Source organism: Pseudophryne corroboree, chromosome 5, assembly GCF_028390025.1.
Source record: "Pseudophryne corroboree isolate aPseCor3 chromosome 5, aPseCor3.hap2, whole genome shotgun sequence".
Classification (NCBI taxonomy): Eukaryota; Metazoa; Chordata; class Amphibia; order Anura; family Myobatrachidae; genus Pseudophryne; species Pseudophryne corroboree.
Window position 1 is genome coordinate 739,188,677 of NC_086448.1, and position 19,954 is coordinate 739,208,630.

The following is a 19,954-nucleotide window of genomic DNA, read 5'->3' on the forward strand; positions in this document are numbered from 1 at the left end:
TGCCTCCACCTATGGTAGCTACGCCCTTGCTGAGGGGCACTGATGGCTTCCACGGGGTATGGTTACAGTAGATAGCTATGTACTGCCTGCACTTATGGTAGCTACGCCCTTGCTGAGGGGCATTGATAGCCCCCGGGGTATGGTTACAGTAGATAGCTATGCACTGCCTGCACCTATGGTAGCTACGCCCTTGCTGAGGGGCACTGATGGCTCCCGGGGTATGGTTACAGTAGATAGCTATGCACTGCCTGCACCTATGGTAGCTACGCCCTTGCTGAGGGGCATTGATGGCTCCCCTGGGTATGGTTACAGTAGATAGCTATGTACTGCCAGCACCTATGGTAGCTACACCCTTGCTGAGGGGCACTGATAGCCCCCGGGGTATGGTTACAGTAGATAGCTATGTACTGCCTGCACCTAAGGTAGCTACGCCCTTGCTGAGGGGCACTGATGGCCCCCGGGGTATGGTTACAGTAGATAGCTATGTACTACCTGCACCTATGGTAGCTACGCCCTTGCTGAGGGGCACTGATGGCTCCTGGGGTATGGTTACAGTAGATAGCTATGCACTGCCACCACCTATGGTAGCTACGCCCTTGCTGAGGGGCACTGATGGCTCCCCGGGGTATGGTTACAGTAGATAGCTATGTACTGCCTGCACTTATGGTAGCTACGCCCTTGCTGAGGGGCACTGATAGCCCCCGGGGTATGGTTACAGTAGATAGCTATGCACTGCATGCACCTATGGTAGCTACGCCCTTGCTGAGGGGCACGGATAGCCCCCGGAGTATGGTTACAGTAGATAGCTATGCACTGCCTGCACCTATGGTAGCTACACCCTTGCTGAGGGGCACTGATAGCCCCCGGGGTATGGTTACAGTAGATAGCTATGCACTGCCTGCACCTATGGTAGTTACACCCTTGCTGAGGGGCACTGATGGCCCGTGTGTATGGTTACAGTAGATAGCTATGCACTGCCTGCACCTATGGTAGCTACGCCCTTGCTGAGGGGCACTGATGGCCCCCGGGGTATGGTTACAGTAGAAAGCTATGCGCTGTCTGCACCTATGGTAGCTACGCCCTTGCTGAGGGGCACTGATGGCCCCCGGGGTATGGTTACAGTAGATAGCTATGCACTGCCTGCACCTATGGTAGCTACGCCCTTGCTGAGGGGCACTGATGGCCCCCGGGGTATGGTTACAGTAGAAAGCTATGCACTGCCTGCACCTATGGTAGCTACGCCCTTGCTGAGGGGCACTGATGGCTCCCCGGGGTATGGTTACAGTAGATAGCTATGTACTGCCTGTACCTATGGTAGCTACGCCCTTGCTGAGGGGCACTGATGGCCCCCGGGGTATGGTTACAGTAGATAGCTATGCACTGCCTGCACCTATGGTAGCTACGCCCTTGCTGAGGGGCACTGATGGCCCCCGGGGTATGGTTACAGTAGAAAGCTATGCAATGGGGGACTGTTCCAGGCACTGAGAATTCTGGCAGATCTGGCAATGTATACATAATGAGTAAGTATAACTAACTGCTGTCTTGTCTCATTAACCTCTAGCCAGTGTACTGTATATTATTAGTTTCTTAGGGAGAGATGTATCAAACTTTTGAGAGAGAGAGTGAGAAAGTGGGGAATTTGTCCACAGCTTCTAGCTATCATTTATCACAGAAATTACAGAAGCTGATTATTTGCTATAGGCAACAGCAACTTCTCCACTTTCTCTGGAAGGTCTGATACATCTCCCCCTGTATCTGTAAAAGCTTGCAGAGTAAGAGGTTGGAATTTGTACCTGGTACATATAAAGAGAGGCGTACTGCACGGTCGGACAAAATCTACAAGCAGGACTTATGTGAAAGGACCATAAGCAATGCTGTTTTCTAGGTACGCTACTTGGCATGTCAAAAGTTAACTCTTGGAGAACTCAATTAAGAATCTGCTGTTCAGTGTTATATCACAGAACAGACCTTTCTAGTTCAGTTTCTACTTATTTTGCACCCAGATCACTCAACTTTGAGAAATCAGTGGATTCAGGGTGTAATGAAACATCATAAACTAGCATCAAAGATAACTACAGTGGGCTGCAGTCTGACAATACAACCTACAGTCAATGTAATACAGTGTCAACTATGTGTCGGCTGTGCGGTACAAATGATGTCAGCTGTACTCTGAAGTCCTGCTGATTTGTCCTGTTCTCATACAGGCAGCGTGGTGTGCGTTGCCACTACCTACTGCCAGAGTAGGAAGCGGCAGGTACGTGCCAGACGCCAGGAGGCGCTAGCAAGTTTCTTTTTTTATCACGTTTTAGCACAGAGTGATACATTGCAAGTGATAAAGTGCCAACCAATCAGCTCCTGCAACATGATAGTTAGGAGCTGATTAGCTGGTATTTTATTACTGTGCAATTTATTACTCTCCAAGGCTTGATAAATCTGAGCCACTGTATCTGCAGATATATCACCTATTGGTTGTAACAAGGCCTGCTAATATTTCTAGAACAGATTAAAACAGTATTCATCATTTTTTTTCCATATTAAGCCACGATGAGAATGACACTGTGCTTCATTTGCATGCACTTTCACATCCGTTGTCTTTATAACTAGAGATGAGCGGGTTCGGTTCCTCTGAATCCGAACCCGCCCGAACTTCAGGTTTTTTACACGGGTCCGAGCAGGCTCGGATCTTCCCGCCTTGCTCGGCTAACCCGAGCGCGCCCGAACGTCATCATCACGCTGTCGGATTCTCGCGAGGCTCGGATTCTATCGCGAGACTCGGATTCTATATAAGGAGCCGCGCGTCGCCGCCATTTTCACACGTGCATTGAGAGTCATAGGGAGAGGACGTGGCTGGCGTCCTCTCCGTTTAGAGAAGAGAGAGACACAGTATTTTCAGGGAGCATTATTAGGAGGAGTACTACTGTATACTAGAGATGAGCGGGTTCGGTTCCTCGGAATCCGAACCCGCCCGAACTTCAGGTTTTTTTACACGGGGCCGAGCGACTCGGATCTTCCCGCCTTGCTCGGTTAACCCGAGCGCGCCCGAACGTCATCATCACGCTGTCGGATTCTCGCGAGGCTCGGATTCTATCGCGAGACTCGGATTCTATATAAGGAGCCGCGCGTCGCCGCCATTTTCACACGTGCATTGAGATTGATAGGGAGAGGACGTGGCTGGCGTCCTCTCCATTTAGAAATAGATAGGAGAGTGAGAGTGAGATACTTCATTTACTGGAGCTTAGGAGGAGTACTCAGAGAGTGCAGAATTTTGCTGATAGTAGTTAGTTAGTTAGTTATACTAGTGACTGACCAGTGAGACCACCAGTGCAGTTTTATTATTATTTAATATAATCCGTTCTCTGCCTGAAAAAAACGATACACAGTGACTCAGTCACATACCATATCTGTGCTCAGCCCAGTGTGCTGCATCATCTATGTATAATATCTGACTGTGCTCACACAGCTTAATTGTGGGGGAGACTGGGGAGCAGTTATAGGTTATAGCAGGAGCCAGGAGTACATATTAAACAGTGCACACTTTTGCTGCCAGAGTGCCACTGCCAGTGTGACTGACCAGTGACCTGACCACACTGACCACCAGTATATTGTGATTGTCTGCCTGAAAAAGTTAAACACTCGTCGTGTGACTTGTGTGGTGTTTTTTTATTCTATAAAAAACTCATTCTGCTGACAGACAGTGTCTAGCAGGTCCGTCATTATATAATATATACCTGTCCGGCTGCAGTAGTGATATATATATATATTTTTTATATCATTTTTTATCATCCAGTCTATACTAGCAGCAGACACAGTACGGTAGTTCACGGCTGTAGCTACCTCTGTGTCGGCACTCGGCAGTCCATCCATAATTGTATACCACCTACCCGTGGTTTTTTTTTTCTTTCTTCTTTATACATACTACATCTCATTATCATCCAGTCTATATTAGCAGCAGACACAGTACAGTACGGTAGTCCACGGCTGTAGCTATCTCTGTGTCGGCACTCGGCAGTCCATCCATAATTATATACCACCTACCCGTGGTTTTTTTTTTCTTTCTTCTTTATACATACTACATCTCATTATCAACCAGTCTATATTAGCAGCAGACACAGTACGGTAGTCCACGGCTGTAGCTACCTCTGTGTCGGCACTCGGCAGTCCATCCATAATTGTATACCACCTACCCGTGGTTTTTTTTTTCTTTCTTCTTTATACATACTACATCTCATTATCAACCAGTCTATATTAGCAGCAGACACAGTACGGTAGTCCACGGCTGTAGCTACCTCTGTGTCGGCACTTGGCAGTCCATCCATAATTGTATACCACCTACCCGTGGTTTTTTTTTTTCTTTCTTCTTTATACATACTACATCTCATTATCAACCAGTCTATATAGCAGCAGACACAGTACGGTAGTTCACGGCTGTAGCTACCTCTGTGTCGGCACTCGGCAGTCCATCCATAATTGTATACCACCTACCCGTGGTTTTTTCTTTTCTTTCTTCTTTATACATACTACATCTCATTATCAACCAGTCTATATTAGCAGCAGACACAGTACGGTAGTTCACGGCTGTAGCTACCTCTGTGTCGGCACTCGGCAGTCCATCCATAATTGTATACTAGTATCCATCCATCTCCATTGTTTACCTGAGGTGCCTTTTAGTTGTGCCTATTAAAATATGGAGAACAAAAATGTTGAGGTTCCAAAATTAGGGAAAGATCAAGATCCACTTCCACCTCGTGCTGAAGCTGCTGCCACTAGTCATGGCCGAGACGATGAAATGCCAGCAACGTCGTCTGCCAAGGCCGATGCCCAATGTCATAGTACAGAGCATGTCAAATCCAAAACACCAAATATCAGTAAAAAAAGGACTCCAAAACCTAAAATAAAATTGTCGGAGGAGAAGCGTAAACTTGCCAATATGCCATTTACCACACGGAGTGGCAAGGAACGGCTGAGGCCCTGGCCTATGTTCATGGCTAGTGGTTCAGCTTCACATGAGGATGGAAGCACTCAGCCTCTCGCTAGAAAACTGAAAAGACTCAAGCTGGCAAAAGCACCGCAAAGAACTGTGCGTTCTTCGAAATCCCAAATCCACAATGAGAGTCCAATTGTGTCGTTTGCGATGCCTGACCTTCCCAACACTGGACGTGAAGAGCATGCGCCTTCCACCATTTGCACGCCCCCTGCAAGTGCTGGAAGGAGCACCCGCAGTCCAGTTCCTGATAGTCAGATTGAAGATGTCAGTGTTGAAGTACACCAGGATGAGGAGGATATGGGTGTTGCTGGCGCTGGGGAGGAAATTGACCAGGAGGATTCTGATGGTGAGGTGGTTTGTTTAAGTCAGGCACCCGGGGAGACACCTGTTGTCCGTGGGAGGAATATGGCCACTGACATGCCTGGTGAAAATACCAAAAAAATCAGCTCTTCGGTGTGGAAGTATTTCAACAGAAATGCGGACAACAGGTGTCAAGCCGTGTGTTGCCTTTGTCAAGCTGTAATAAGTAGGGGTAAGGACGTTAACCACCTCGGAACATCCTCCCTTATACGTCACCTGCAGCGCATTCATAATAAGTCAGTGACAAGTTCAAAAACTTTGGGCGACAGCGGAAGCAGTCCACTGACCAGTAAATCCCTTCCTCTTGTAACCAAGCTCACGCAAACCACCCCACCAACTCCCTCAGTGTCAATTTCCTCCTTCCCCAGGAATGCCAATAGTCCTGCAGGCCATGTCACTGGCAATTCTGACGAGTCCTCTCCTGCCTGGGATTCCTCCGATGCATCCTTGCGTGTAACGCCTACTGCTGCTGGCGCTGCTGTTGTTGCTGCTGGGAGTCGATGGTCATCCCAGAGGGGAAGTCGTAAGCCCACTTGTACTACTTCCAGTAAGCAATTGACTGTTCAACAGTCCTTTGCGAGGAAGATGAAATATCACAGCAGTCATCCTACTGCAAAGCGGATAACTGAGGCCTTGTCATCCTGGGTGGTGAGAAACGTGGTTCCGGTATCCATCATTACTGCAGAGCCAACTAGAGACTTGTTGGAGGTACTGTGTCCCCGGTACCAAATACCATCTAGGTTCCATTTCTCTAGGCTGGCGATACCGAAAATGTACACAGACCTCAGAAAAAGAGTCACCAGTGTCCTAAAAAATGCAGCTGTACCCAATGTCCACTTAACCACGGACATGTGGACAAGTGGAGCAGGGCAGGGTCAGGACTATATGACTGTGACAGCCCACTGGGTAGATGTATGGACTCCCGCCGCAAGAACAGCAGCGGCGGCACCAGTAGCAGCATCTCGCAAACGCCAACTCTTTCCTAGGCAGGCTACGCTTTGTATCACCGCTTTCCAGAATACGCACACAGCTGAAAACCTCTTACGGCAACTGAGGAAGATCATCGCGGAATGGCTTACCCCAATTGGACTCTCCTGTGGATTTGTGGCATCGGACAACGCCAGCAATATTGTGTGTGCATTAAATATGGGCAAATTCCAGCACGTCCCATGTTTTGCACATACCTTGAATTTGGTGGTGCAGAATTTTTTAAAAAACGACAGGGGCGTGCAAGAGATGCTGTCGGTGGCCAGAAGAATTGCGGGACACTTTCGGCGTACAGGCACCACGTACAGAAGACTGGAGCACCACCAAAAACTACTGAACCTGCCCTGCCATCATCTGAAGCAAGAAGTGGTAACGAGGTGGAATTCAACCCTCTATATGCTTCAGAGGTTGGAGGAACAGCAAAAGGCCATTCAAGCCTATACAATTGAGCACGATATAGGAGGTGGAATGCACCTGTCTCAAGTGCAGTGGAGAATGATTTCAACGTTGTGCAAGGTTCTGATGCCCTTTGAACTTGCCACACGTGAAGTCAGTTCAGACACTGTCAGCCTGAGTCAGGTCATTCCCCTCATCAGGCTTTTGCAGAAGAAGCTGGAGGCATTGAAGAAGGAGCTAAAAGGGAGCGATTCCGCTAGGCATGTGGGACTTGTGGATGCAGCCCTTAATTCGCTTAACAAGGATTCACGGGTGGTCAATCTGTTGAAATCAGAGCACTACATTTTGGCCACCGTGCTCGATCCTAGATTTAAAGCCTACCTTGGATCTCTCTTTCCGGCAGACACAAGTCTGCTGGGGTTGAAAGACCTGCTGGTGACAAAATTGTCAAGTCAAGCGGAACGCGACCTGTCAACATCTCCTCCTTCACATTCTCCCGCAACTGGGGGTGCGAGGAAAAGGCTCAGAATTCCGAGCCCACCCGCTGGCGGTGATGCAGGGCAGTCTGGAGCGACTGCTGATGCTGACATCTGGTCCGGACTGAAGGACCTGACAACGATTACGGACATGTCGTCTACTGTCACTGCATATGATTCTCTCAACATTGATAGAATGGTGGAGGATTATATGAGTGACCGCATCCAAGTAGGCACGTCACACAGTCCGTACTTATACTGGCAGGAAAAAGAGGCAATTTGGAGGCCCTTGCACAAACTGGCTTTATTCTACCTAAGTTGCCCTCCCACAAGTGTGTACTCCGAAAGAGTGTTTAGTGCCGCCGCTCACCTTGTCAGCAATCGGCGTACGAGGTTACATCCAGAAAATGTGGAGAAGATGATGTTCATTAAAATGAATTATAATCAATTCCTCCGCGGAGACATTGACCAGCAGCAATTGCCTCCACAAAGTACACAGGGAGCTGAGATGGTGGATTCCAGTGGGGACGAATTGATAATCTGTGAGGAGGGGGATGTACACGGTGATATATCGGAGGATGATGATGAGGTGGACATCTTGCCTCTGTAGAGCCAGTTTGTGCAAGGAGAGATTAATTGCTTCTTTTTTGGTGGGGGTCCAAACCAACCCGTCATATCAGTCACAGTCGTGTGGCAGACCCTGTCACTGAAATGATGGGTTGGTTAAAGTGTGCATGTCCTGTTTATACAACATAAGGGTGGGTGGGAGGGCCCAAGGACAATTCCATCTTGCACCTCTTTTTTCTTTAATTTTTCTTTGCGTCATGTGCTGTTTGGGGAGGGTTTTTTGGAAGGGACATCCTGCGTGACACTGCAGTGACACTCCTAGATGGGCCCGGTGTTTGTGTCGGCCACTAGGGTCGCTTATCTTACTCACACAGCTACCTCATTGCGCCTCTTTTTTTCTTTGCGTCATGTGCTGTTTGGGGAGTGTTTTTTGGAAGGGCCATCCTGCGTGACACTGCAGTGCCACTCCTAGATGGGCCCGGTGTTTGTGTCGGCCACTAGGGTCGCTTATCTTACTCACACAGCTACCTCATTGCGCCTCTTTTTTTCTTTGCGTCATGTGCTGTTTGGGGAGGGTTTTTTGGAAGGGACATCCTGCGTGACACTGCAGTGACACTCCTAGATGGGCCCGGTGTTTGTGTCGGCCACTAGGGTCGCTTATCTTACTCACACAGCTACCTCATTGCGCCTCTTTTTTTCTTTGCGTCATGTGCTGTTTGGGGAGGGTTTTTTGGAAGGGACATCCTGCGTGACACTGCAGTGACACTCCTAGATGGGCCCGGTGTTTGTGTCGGCCACTAGGGTCGCTTATCTTACTCACACAGCTACCTCATTGCGCCTCTTTTTTTCTTTGCGTCATGTGCTGTTTGGGGAGGGTTTTTTGGAAGGGACATCCTGCGTGACACTGCAGTGACACTCCTAGATGGGCCCGGTGTTTGTGTCGGCCACTAGGGTCGCTTATCTTACTCACACAGCTACCTCATTGCGCCTCTTTTTTTCTTTGCGTCATGTGCTGTTTGGGGAGGGTTTTTTGGAAGGGACATCCTGCGTGACACTGCAGTGACACTCCTAGATGGGCCCGGTGTTTGTGTCGGCCACTAGGGTCGCTTAGCTTAGTCATCCAGCGACCTAGGTGCAAATTTTAGGACTAAAAATAATATTGTGAGGTGTGAGGTATTCAGAATAGACTGAAAATGAGTGTAAATTATGGTTTTTGAGGTTAATAATACTTTGGGATCAAAATGACCCCCAAATTCTATGATTTAAGCTGTTTTTTAGTGTTTTTTGAAAAAAACACCCGAATCCAAAACACACCCGAATCCGACAAAAAAAATTCGGTGAGGTTTTGCCAAAACGCGGTCGAACCCAAAACACGGCCGCGGAACCGAACCCAAAACCAAAACACAAAACCCGAAAAATTTCCGGCGCTCATCTCTATTTATAACAAGCGGTTACGTATTTCTGTAGGGAGTCACCTGTCATTTTACAGAGGAACGTGCAATAAGTGACAAGATCATGATAGGTTCAGCAGAGAACTGCCTTTAAATACCCATCGACATATCTTTGCTGCAGCATTTCATTGCCTCCATGCCTATCATTTTCTGTAATTACTCCGTCTTGGCAGAGGCATATTCTTGTGCGAGGTTTGTTAGTGTGAGTTAAGAACATAATGTGCTATGCACATGTATTGCTGCTATTTTGTGGGAAGATAATAAACGCACAGAGCCCAACAACATTGCTCTGCTAAAGAGACTGTGTGGGTAATTCAGACCTGATCGTAGCAGCAAATTTGTTAGCAGTTGGGCAAAACCATGTTGCACTGCAGGTGGGGCTGGTGTAACATGTGCAGAGAGATTTAGATTTGGTGGGTTATATTGTTTCTGTGCAGAGTAAATACTGGCTGCTTTATTTGTACACTGCAATTTAGATTTCAGTTTGAACACACCACCCCCAAATCTAACTCTCTCTGCACATGTTATATCTGCCCCACCTGCAGTGCAGCATGGTTTTGCCAAACTGCTAACAAATTTTCTGCTACGATCAGGTCTGAATTGCCCCCTGTGTTCCCATCATAGGTCATGGCAGAAAAGAATTAGGGAAACTGCTAATTAAATACTTTTTTGTTATTATTAAATATAACAACTAAATTAAATATATATGGATAGAAATATATACGTTTTAAGAACAAGTTTTATTTAAAGATGATTAGCACATGGCATTAAGGGGGAGATGTATCAAAAGTTTGGAGAGAGATAAAGTATCAAACAGCTACTTTTACAGGCTGTTTGAAAAATGACAGTGAACTACCAACCTATCTATCTCCATTTTTCCTCTCTCCAAGGTTTGATACATCTCCCCCTAAGTACTGTAACCCACAGCAACCATTATACATTAGCTTTCACCATTCTAGGACAAGTTAGAAACATGAAAGCCACCATACTATGTTGATGAATAAGCTTATAGGACTTTTAAAACTAAGACATGGGGGATATGTACTAAGCACTGAAGTGTGGAGAGGTGAGCCAGTGGAGAAGTTGCCCATAGCAACCATTCAGCTGCTCTGTATAATTTTATAGTATGCAAATGCTACATGTTAATTAAATGCTGCTCATCTACCCAAGCTGATCTTTTAAGATATGAGCCAAGAAGGTATATTATACAGTACTGTAAAGCATTATATACTCATATTAAGCTGAGATTGCATTGCAGCCTTTTTAAAAAGTAAACGTTTACTGCCATTCTCCGTTACCGATTGCTGTCTTAGGGAGAGATTTAGCAAAGCCTGAAGAGAGAAAAGGTATCTATCAGCTCCTAACTGCCATGTTGGAAGAGTGACAGAAGGAGCTGACTGGTTGGTACTTTGTCTCAGTCCACTTTTATCTCTCTACAAGCTTTGATAAATGTCCCCCTTAATTTGATCTAATACAAGTCAAAAAGCTGCTAGTGCAGGAGAATAAGTTGCGGCAATATTACAGTCCCTGCCCCCTGTGTATGATCCATAAGTCCATACAGTGTATTTCTAAAAAAAAAAAAAAAAAAAAAGGCTGTGAAACTATCAGCAACACACTGCAGGGCGTGAGAGTGCATGACAGATAAACACTCCAGTTCATATACTTGCCTACATTAGATTTCTCCTCTCTGGGAGAAGCCCGGAGAGGAGACGCTGCAGGAGACTTCGGGGGGCGGGGCTGGACTGTGACATCATCAAGCCCCACCCCCACATCGGAAAACACAGCAATTTGCGGGTACGTAGGAAGGGGGTGGGGCTGACATGATGCGATTTGCGTCATTTTAACCCCTTCCCCACCCGATGGACCCGCAAATACAGGAGATTATCTCTCTATCCTGCCCGCATCACTAGGATGCGAGCAGGGTGCGGGAGACCTGCCTACTCTTCCGGGGGTGCGGGGGGGCTACCCAAAAAAATGGGAGCCTCCCTCAGCTTCCGGGAGAGGAAGCAAGTATGCTCCAGTTATCTTAAGCATATTATACAGTTTACCTTTTTTTTTTATATATAGATTATATGTAAAAATTAATATGTGGCTTTACTTACTCTTTAAAACATAAAACATACATGTGTTTACAGTTTGAGGGGTAGATTTATCCAGAGCTGTGTTCTCAGACACATCCTGTATCGCCAGTAATCCACTGTAATGCATCAATATGTCAGTGAGTCACCAGTGAGGTCTTCTAGCAATAGACTCCTCCACAGCAACCCTTGTTGCTGATAGGACCTCCAAACTGCGCATCCATGAGCCACTAAGACCTCACAAATCTCACAATCAGAATGCAGGTCTGGAGCGGAACTTTTTTTCACTTGCTAAATTTTAAGAACTAATCCATATATTGATAGACAATCAGGCATCACTGGAAAAATCTTTACTTTCTCAATGGCATTACTTTTTATACATATTGAAGAGCGGTAAGAATCACTGCTTTATAAGTCTACCTCACAATCAGGGGCAACCACAGGAAAGGGGGTGGAGCTAGATATATTGTCTCTGCCACTGCACGTGGGCAGTATAGATGGGGGCGCTTGTAGGGGGGGTGTTTTGGTACTCAGAAACCCTCCATGGGTGCGCCAATGATAATGGGACTGAACCTGCATTGGATGTAGCAAAAATGTCAGACGCAGTGGAGCGATGTTTTTTGTCTGAACGTGTGTCTGGGTCACGCGGTATCAAATGTAAGGGGTGTCCCTAGATGGTGACTGGGAGGTAGCATGGGGTGGCTATGGAAATGTTGCATCACATGGGAATGTCTCAGGCGTGTCACGATTGTGCTGCTGAAAACGGGTGCATGAAGAAGCACAGCTGCTCACATCGGAAACAATACTCAAATGGAGAAACTGCATCTACCATAGGGCTGGTGAAAGTTTCGATGGTGTGGCCGATGGTTCATATAAACATGCGACACATGGTAATGCAGTATCTATAGATATAGTGAGCGGACTTGCTGGTATTTGCATATTCAGGCGCACGGATGTACACCAGGGAAGGTCTTTGCGTTGCAGCAAAAGATGCAAGGATGGCCGAAACTGCGTCCGATTCTGAATCAGTATAAATCGTAACCATCACATCCACTTCTACTAAAGACGTGCACTGTTATTTCCTTTATATTGCCCGGCTTCTCTGCCTGAGACAGTAATGGAGAGGACTAAACCGTCCTAAATTATTCACCCATACAGCTTTCACCCCACCCCACCATAAATAACAAATAATAAAAATAGCTAAGGGCAAAGAATCACCCAGGACTTGTGTCCATCACAGCACACTCCTTACAGCTCAGATTTATTTTCCATTTTCTCTCTTTAAAAGCAAAACACACATTTGTGACCTAGCAACAATAAGGTTTGAAATCATTTCCAGATCGATGAACTGTGCATTACCTTTAAAAATGGGATGACAAAGGGTCGCAGCGGAAAGTTAGTCGCTTCTTGCAGTTTGGAATGAAATTCTTCAATTGTCAGCGTAGAATTCTGCCGGATATAAAAATAAAAAAAAATAATCGTTTAGTCGATTGCCACCGCTTTGAAAAGGTTAGCAGCACAAAATTATTACAAAGGACAAGTTTAAGTATTTCTTAGTGCCTTGATTTAAGTCCTAAATAAAATGTTTACCCACACAGAAAACATGGGATGAATAAGCAGGAGACATTTACAGCAAACCTTTTAACTACAGACAGTATGGGCAGCCGTTGCAAAGGATAAACCGATATTCTACCTTTGGATTCACAAAGTACTAGTAACATTACTGAGGCATTGTAAGCTGGCACCAGAAATCATTGGTTCATAGAGAACAGAAGAATTCCGGTTATGGGGGACATTTACTAAGCAGTGATAAGAGCGGAGAAGTGGGCCAGTGGAGAAGTTGCCCATGGCAACCAATCAGCACTGAAGTAACATCTATAATTTGCATACTATAAAATGATACAGAGCTGCTGATTGGTTGATGGGGCAATTTCTCCACTGGCTCACTTCTCCGCTCTTATCTCTGCTTAGTAATTGTCCCCGTAAGTCCACAAAATGTTAGTGTCCACTGTGGGTAGGTGAGGTTTAATATTTAAAAAAAAAAAAATTTTATTATTATTTTATAATGATCATCATTATTATTATTACTTTAAAAAAAAAAGAGGAAGAGGTGTTATTAAAAGGCTTCTTAGTAAATAGAAGATATATTCCATTTATTAGAGGATTTGTCCAATCACACAGTAATCAGTACTTTATTTTTTTTTTATTTTTTATTTTAAAGCTAGAGGTGTGTGCTTCAGTTCACTAAGTGCACTGCAAAACTGTGCTGGGGGCAGGGTCTTCGGACCCTCTCCAAAAGGGAAGGTGTCTGTTTCTCACCATCCCCCAGGAGCTTAAAGGCAACCATCGAGGGGAAAAGGGAATCTTCAGTTCCCCCTACGCCGGAGCTAGGGGGACCCCTTGAACCCCTGACCCAAGTGAAAACAGAAAAATCGGGTTCACGGGTGGAAAAAAAAAAATTGCTTCCGCAGTTTACGCAGCCTGAATTGAATAGCCTTTCACTGAGCCGTATGGAGTTTAGCCGGCAACCTTGAGGACCAAGGTTGGGAAACACTAATTTATAGGATGCCCCTAAGTGTCCATAGCGCCGTACAGAGTAACAATTACCATTGAAAACACAACTTCAATATAGAAAGTTTTAAAAACTTTGAACAACATAGACTAAATAGTGGAATAAGATGACTTTCTTTTTAAATGTCTACCTATGAATGACATGACAGGGTACTGGACAAACGTCTGTATGATCCTTCGGGAATGTGATAATGAATAACAGTCTGAAAGGGGGTAATGTAATTATGATTCTCTTTGCTACTTATCGCCTGGTAACTCTGTTTCCTGCATAACTGAAGTAGTGATCTGATGAAAGGAGATCAATGGCTCATAAATCTGTCGGCAAATCATTCCACTATTTACAAGAAAGAATGTAACTTGGACCCAAGACAGAAGACAATGCAGCCAGTTACAATGATTAACCATCATCAACAGTGCATGTACATAGCTCTTCTATTTCAATGGGGAATATTGAATGTGTTGTACTTGTATGCCAGTCATTGTAATCTGTTTTCCCATTATACTTATTATTCTTTATATTTCATGTCTTCGGGGCCTATTATTATTTACAGATACATAATGAAACAGCTTTGCATTAAATAGCTACAATTTTTAAAAGCTATTAAACATCTCCGTTATGTGGGCTGCTTATGCAAAAGTAAATAGAATCATTTGTGAGACCATTGAAATAACCTATTATGTTTTATTGTATAATTTTTTTGCAGAGCAAAACAAATGTTATAAAAATAATTGTAATAAAATGGAATTCTGGGATCTGTGTACCATTTCGCTTACCACTAATCCAAGCACAAGCGTGCGCACTCTTTCCCCGATTTCTGGTGATATGTCATTGCCAAACTGTTGTAACGTTGTGAGGAACCTCTTCAGTTTGCTGAGCTGCCGTGCACCACACGCCGGAGGCAACTGCTGGTTCGCCAACGAGGAGGAGGAGGAGGACGAAGGTCCGTTGCTAAAGCCATTAGGAGGGGACGGAGCTCCATTCAGTGCTGTTGGTGAATGACTTGTGCCATTGGTTACTGAGGGATAAAGCATAAAACAATCCTGTCATCCCCGATTACCACTGTGTTATCTATGTGGTGTGTGTGTGTGTGTGTGTGTGTGTATATATATATATATATATATATATTTATACACACACATCAAATACATAAACTGACATTGACCTGTTCATTCCTCCTTTCAAGGCTGAAGTCAGAGCTGGCCATGGGCACAGGCAACCTAGGCACTTGCCTAAGGAAACCTAGCTAAACCTAGCTAAAGCTGGGCACGTGACCCACGTGATGGAGGGAGGCGGACATCCACCGGGGGAGCTGCGGTGCCATGATCAGGTTAAAAGAAGAGGGATGATCAATCATCATACTTCTCACAGTGCAGGGAGGTGGGAAGTGGGCTGGAGGTGGGGGTGGCATAGCCAGGAGGAGCCAGTAGGAGGACACAGTGGGCTGGGAAGAGGAAGAAGGAGGCAGGTTGGGAAGAAGAGATAGGCGGGTCAGAGGAGGCAAAGGCGGATCCGGGAGGAGGACTGAGCCGAGATGGGAGGAACAGAAGGGAGTTGGGCAGTGTAGTACATTAATTAAGTTACATTGGCATTCAGCTGAGGGGCCTAACCAGAGCCAGCACTTAAGTTAAAATAAGTTGGATTTTGATGGAAAGCCTTTAAACTATCAGGTGAGATTCTTTTTTTTTTTTGCCACTTTAAGAGACTCCAGCTAAAATATTGATGTTGGTGTGATGCGACTTTGTGGCATCTATTTCTGGGGGGACCCACCAGCTAAATTCTTGCATAGGACACCAAACTGGTCCATTGCAGAAGTCATCTTTTCAAACCCACCCACCCTAATCTGCATATAGCGATAACAGATATTATACATCACTATTCCTGATAAAAGGCAGGAAGTGAGTAAGCTGGACATTCAAAAATATAAATGTAATACATATAGATACCATCATTGTTGTAATCTGCTTTTTACATTTTCTATATTTTCTTCCACATATGTTTGTGTGTTCCATCAAGTGTCATATATCGGTTTCCACGCAGCTATAACAATGTTTTACCCTGCATTCTTTATCCTTGAACAATACTTGCATGTCATAGCATATAATGTGACAGTTTCCAATTCACAAGGTTTGATTGGCCATTTCAGTGGCATTATACCAGCAGGAAATATACTTTGCAATGGCCCAATGATGTACATTTTGAAAGTACCTATTTATACAAAGCAAACCATTTGCACAGTTTATCCTAAATATAGCAATCATGTATAGGAACCAAACTAGCAGGGTAGTTACTGTCCGCTGATGTGACTGGTGATGTCGCTCACACATTGGTTACTGAATTGCAAGTAAGCAAAGCAGGTCTGTGTCTCTTGCAGTGCTGATTACCAAACAGGGAGGCACCTGTGTTTCTGTACTTGCCTTTCGTTACTAAATCATTAGAAATATCAAAATATAAATTCATTAACATTAATAAATGATATACTGTTTTACAGGGAGTATTTACATCAGTCACTGCTTCTGTGGAACTTATATGCCCTTATTTATCAATGAGTGATAAATGTCACTGTGGGTGTTAAATTGCAGCAGCCAATCAGCTCTTGTCATTTTTCAAACACAGTCTGTAACATGGCCGTTAGGAGCTAATTGGTTGGTGCAATTTATCACTCGTTGATAAATAAGGGCAATAGTCTGTTAGGGAGTTTTATCAAGATGTCTAAAGCAGAGGTTCCCAAACATGGTCCTCAAGGCAGATTAACGTTCCAGTTTTTAAGGGCAGCCATATTTGAGCACAGGTGACATTATTACTACCTCAGATATTTTGATTTAACCATTGGTTAAGCATGGATAGCACTAAAACCTGGACTATTAGTTTGCCTGGAGGACCGAGGCTGGGAAACACTGGTCTATAAAATGATAGGTAGAAGCTGTTTAGTTGCTATGGGCAACTTCTCTATGGGTCCACTTCTTCATGCATTTTCCTTTATATTCTCTACCAGAGACAGATAAAAAAAAAAAAAATTACCTATACATGAATATGAATAAAAGTTAAATATTTAGAGACAGTAGACTAGATCAGTGATTCTCAAACCCTGTCAGGACCCCAAATAGGTCATGTTTTCAGGTCACCCAGAAGGTGCACAGGTGTATTCATTGCTCACTGATGCATTTTAAAAGATCCACAGGTGGACTTAATTATTTCACTTGCAATTCTGTGAGGAGACCTGGAAAACATGACCTGTTTGGGGTCCTGAGGGCCGAGTTTGAGAAGCACTGGACTATAATTATGAGCCATTGGAATATTTAAGTAATTAGCGCAGTACAGAATTTCTTACATGTTGTAGGTGTGAACGAGCTCGTTCTTGGGGCTCCCTGTGTGGTCGGGGGAGGAGGCATTGTGGGCGGAGTCAGCCTGGATTGCGTCTTTACCTCCACAGGTGAGTCCGGCATCGTGGAGCGCTTCTCAGTACGATCTGCGAAAGAGAATAATTAGTATAAAAAAAGACCTTTATGTATTCTTTCTACACAATCTAAACACAAATATAAAAAGAGACGCAGGAATCACAGCAACGACAGTCAAATAAACCATTTCTTTTTTTTTTTACAATCTCTTTTCGTTATGATTAAAAAAGAGTGAACACCCCTGATAGACAGACCTCATTTTAAACAGTGAACTATAATCTTTTGAGCTTATTTAAATTCAATGTGCACAGATGCTTCTTCCACAGCCGGAGCGGAAGCAATAATGGCAGTTCAATTCAAAGCTTTAATGCAAGTATGGGAGAGGAATAAATAAATAAAGAATGGTAATGAATCCCCATATGACAGCTCCGACAAACCAAAACCTGATGCTCTGTTCTACAGGTGAGCTGTTGGCAGCTCGCTGCGTCCTCCCAGACTTCCCTTCTAAGCAGCACCTGCTGCCCTCTCGGCTGCTTTTGTTGTCACACTGCGAGATATTCAGTATAATGCAGCACGTCTCCTGGCTCTATCTCCCAACCTATTTTCTCTTGTTTTATTCCGAAGCAACAATAGATAAATACCATATGTCACATAGTAAAAAGCTTTTTCTTTGTTTACACAGCAGCGGATTGTTTATACTTGTTCATTAGGGGGGAAAATGCACAAATAGTCCGGTTTATACCACAGCTTAAAAAGAAAAGATTACAGGTGTATTCCAATTACTGTAAATATTTCAAGCTGGCGTAATCCACTGCCTGCACTTCCATGAGTGTCTAGATTGGTGACAACAACATGAGATTCAGACATGGGGGTAAATTTACTAAGGTGGGAGATTTTTAGAACTGGTGATGTTGCCCATGGCAACCAATCAGATTCTACTTACCATTTATCTAGCTGCTTCTAGCAGATAATAGATATAATCTGATTGGTTGCTATGGGCAACATCACTAGTTCTAAAAATCTCCCACCTTAGTAAATTTCCCCCATGTTATTAGTGCTGGGAGATCAGGTTAGGGAGGATGAGCGTACAAAGGAAGGCAGACCGTGCAAGGTAAGGGGTTTAGCTAGGACTCATGGGTCTGCAACCTGCGGCTCTCCAGCTGCTGTGGAACTACACATCCCAGCATGCCCTGTCTCAGTTTTAGCATGCCTTAAAAGCAAAACTGTGGCATGATATGCTGGGATGTGTAGTTCCACAGCAGTTGGAGAGCCGCAGGTTGCAGACTCATGAGCTAGGTGTACAGATAGAGAAATAATGATCTGAGATCTAAGAGGGCAGAGATGAAATAAAGAGGGGGGAATTATGTAAAATATACCAGTGTATGTGTCAGGTCTTCATAAATGAACCCTAACAGCGCAAGTTTTCCAGTTCATCTAGCTGGAGCACAGGCGTGTGAATTGACTAACACACAGGTTCTCAAACTCGGTCCTCAGGACCCCACACAGTGCATGTTTTGCAGGTCTCCTCACAGAATTGCAAGTGAAATAATTAGCTCCACCTGTGGACCTTTTAAAATGTGTCAGGGAGTAATTAATACACCTGTGCACCTGCTGGGTTACCTGCAAAACATGCACTGTGTGGGGTCCTGAGGACCGAGTTTGAGAACCCCTGGACTAACACAATAGATCTACAGCTGGTACTAATTATTTCTGAGGATACCTTAAAAACATGCACAGAGTTAGGGCAGGGGTTTACAACCACGGCCCTCAAGCCACAACAGGCCAGGTTTTACAGACAGCGATATTTGAGCAGTGAGCACAGATGGCATAATTACTTAGTACCTCAGTTATTTTAATTTAGCCATCTGTGCTTATGCATGGATATCATTAAAACCTGGACTGTTAGTATGCCTTGAAGACAGTTGGGAAACGCTTGTCTAGCTGAACAATGAATTTGGTTAGGGCTGAGTTTTCCCAAACACCACCATTGCTGTTCAGGTTTTAATTATAATTATGCTTGAGCACAGGTGACTTAATTCGTACATCAATTTCATTTAAACATCTGAACTCAAACCATTCATGAATATCCCTAAAACTTGGACTGTAATGGCAGAGGCTGAGAAACTCTGGGTTATGGCAAACCAACTGTCCAGATTTTGATGGCACGGTCCCATACCCCCCAACATGACCCTCTCCAGGAGGGTCAGAATGCTCTGCTTCTGGACTTCCCTCTTAATTTGTGATTGCAATCACCTGTGCTGAAACACCTTTCTTATCCATTAACCCAGGCATTCCCAACCACGGTCCTCAAGGCACACCAACAGTGCAAGTTTTAGTGATATCCAGGCTTCAGCACAGATGGTTAAATCAAAATAACTGAGCTACTAATTAAGTCACCTGTGCTGAAGCCTGGATATCACTAAAACCTGCACTGTTAGTGTGCCTTGAGGACCGTGGTTGGGAATGCCTGCATTAACCTGTTCAACACAGCTGCCGGCAATCATAGAGAAAGGGAAAAGTCCAGAAGCAGAGCATTGTGTCCCTCCTGGAGAGGGTCATGTTGGGAGGTATGGGGTCCCATTTCTGAGGGACAGTACAGACCAGAGGTTCCCAAACGCGGTCCTCAAGGCACCCCAACAGTCCAGGTTTTAGGTATATTCATGGCTCTGTACAGATGGTTAAATCAAA

General features: G+C 44.8%; 1 protein-coding gene across 5 annotated transcripts in view; it reads right to left on the minus strand.

The window, feature by feature from the left end:
- Positions 1-19,954, minus strand: part of RUNX1T1 (RUNX1 partner transcriptional co-repressor 1) — a 179,211-nt gene that overhangs the window by 47,896 nt on the left and 111,361 nt on the right. For 4 of the 5 annotated variants that reach the window (XM_063924093.1, XM_063924096.1, XM_063924092.1 and 1 more), the window contains exons 2-4: positions 17,200-17,337; positions 14,645-14,886; positions 12,659-12,748 (exon numbers count right to left, since the gene is read on the minus strand). In XM_063924093.1, the coding sequence (XP_063780163.1) occupies positions 12,659-12,748; positions 14,645-14,886; positions 17,200-17,337 (470 nt within the window). Of the gene's footprint in view, positions 1-12,658; positions 12,749-14,644; positions 14,887-17,199; positions 17,338-18,642; positions 18,665-19,954 lie in introns of those variants that run through there. The other variant, XM_063924095.1, reaches the window with a different exon arrangement.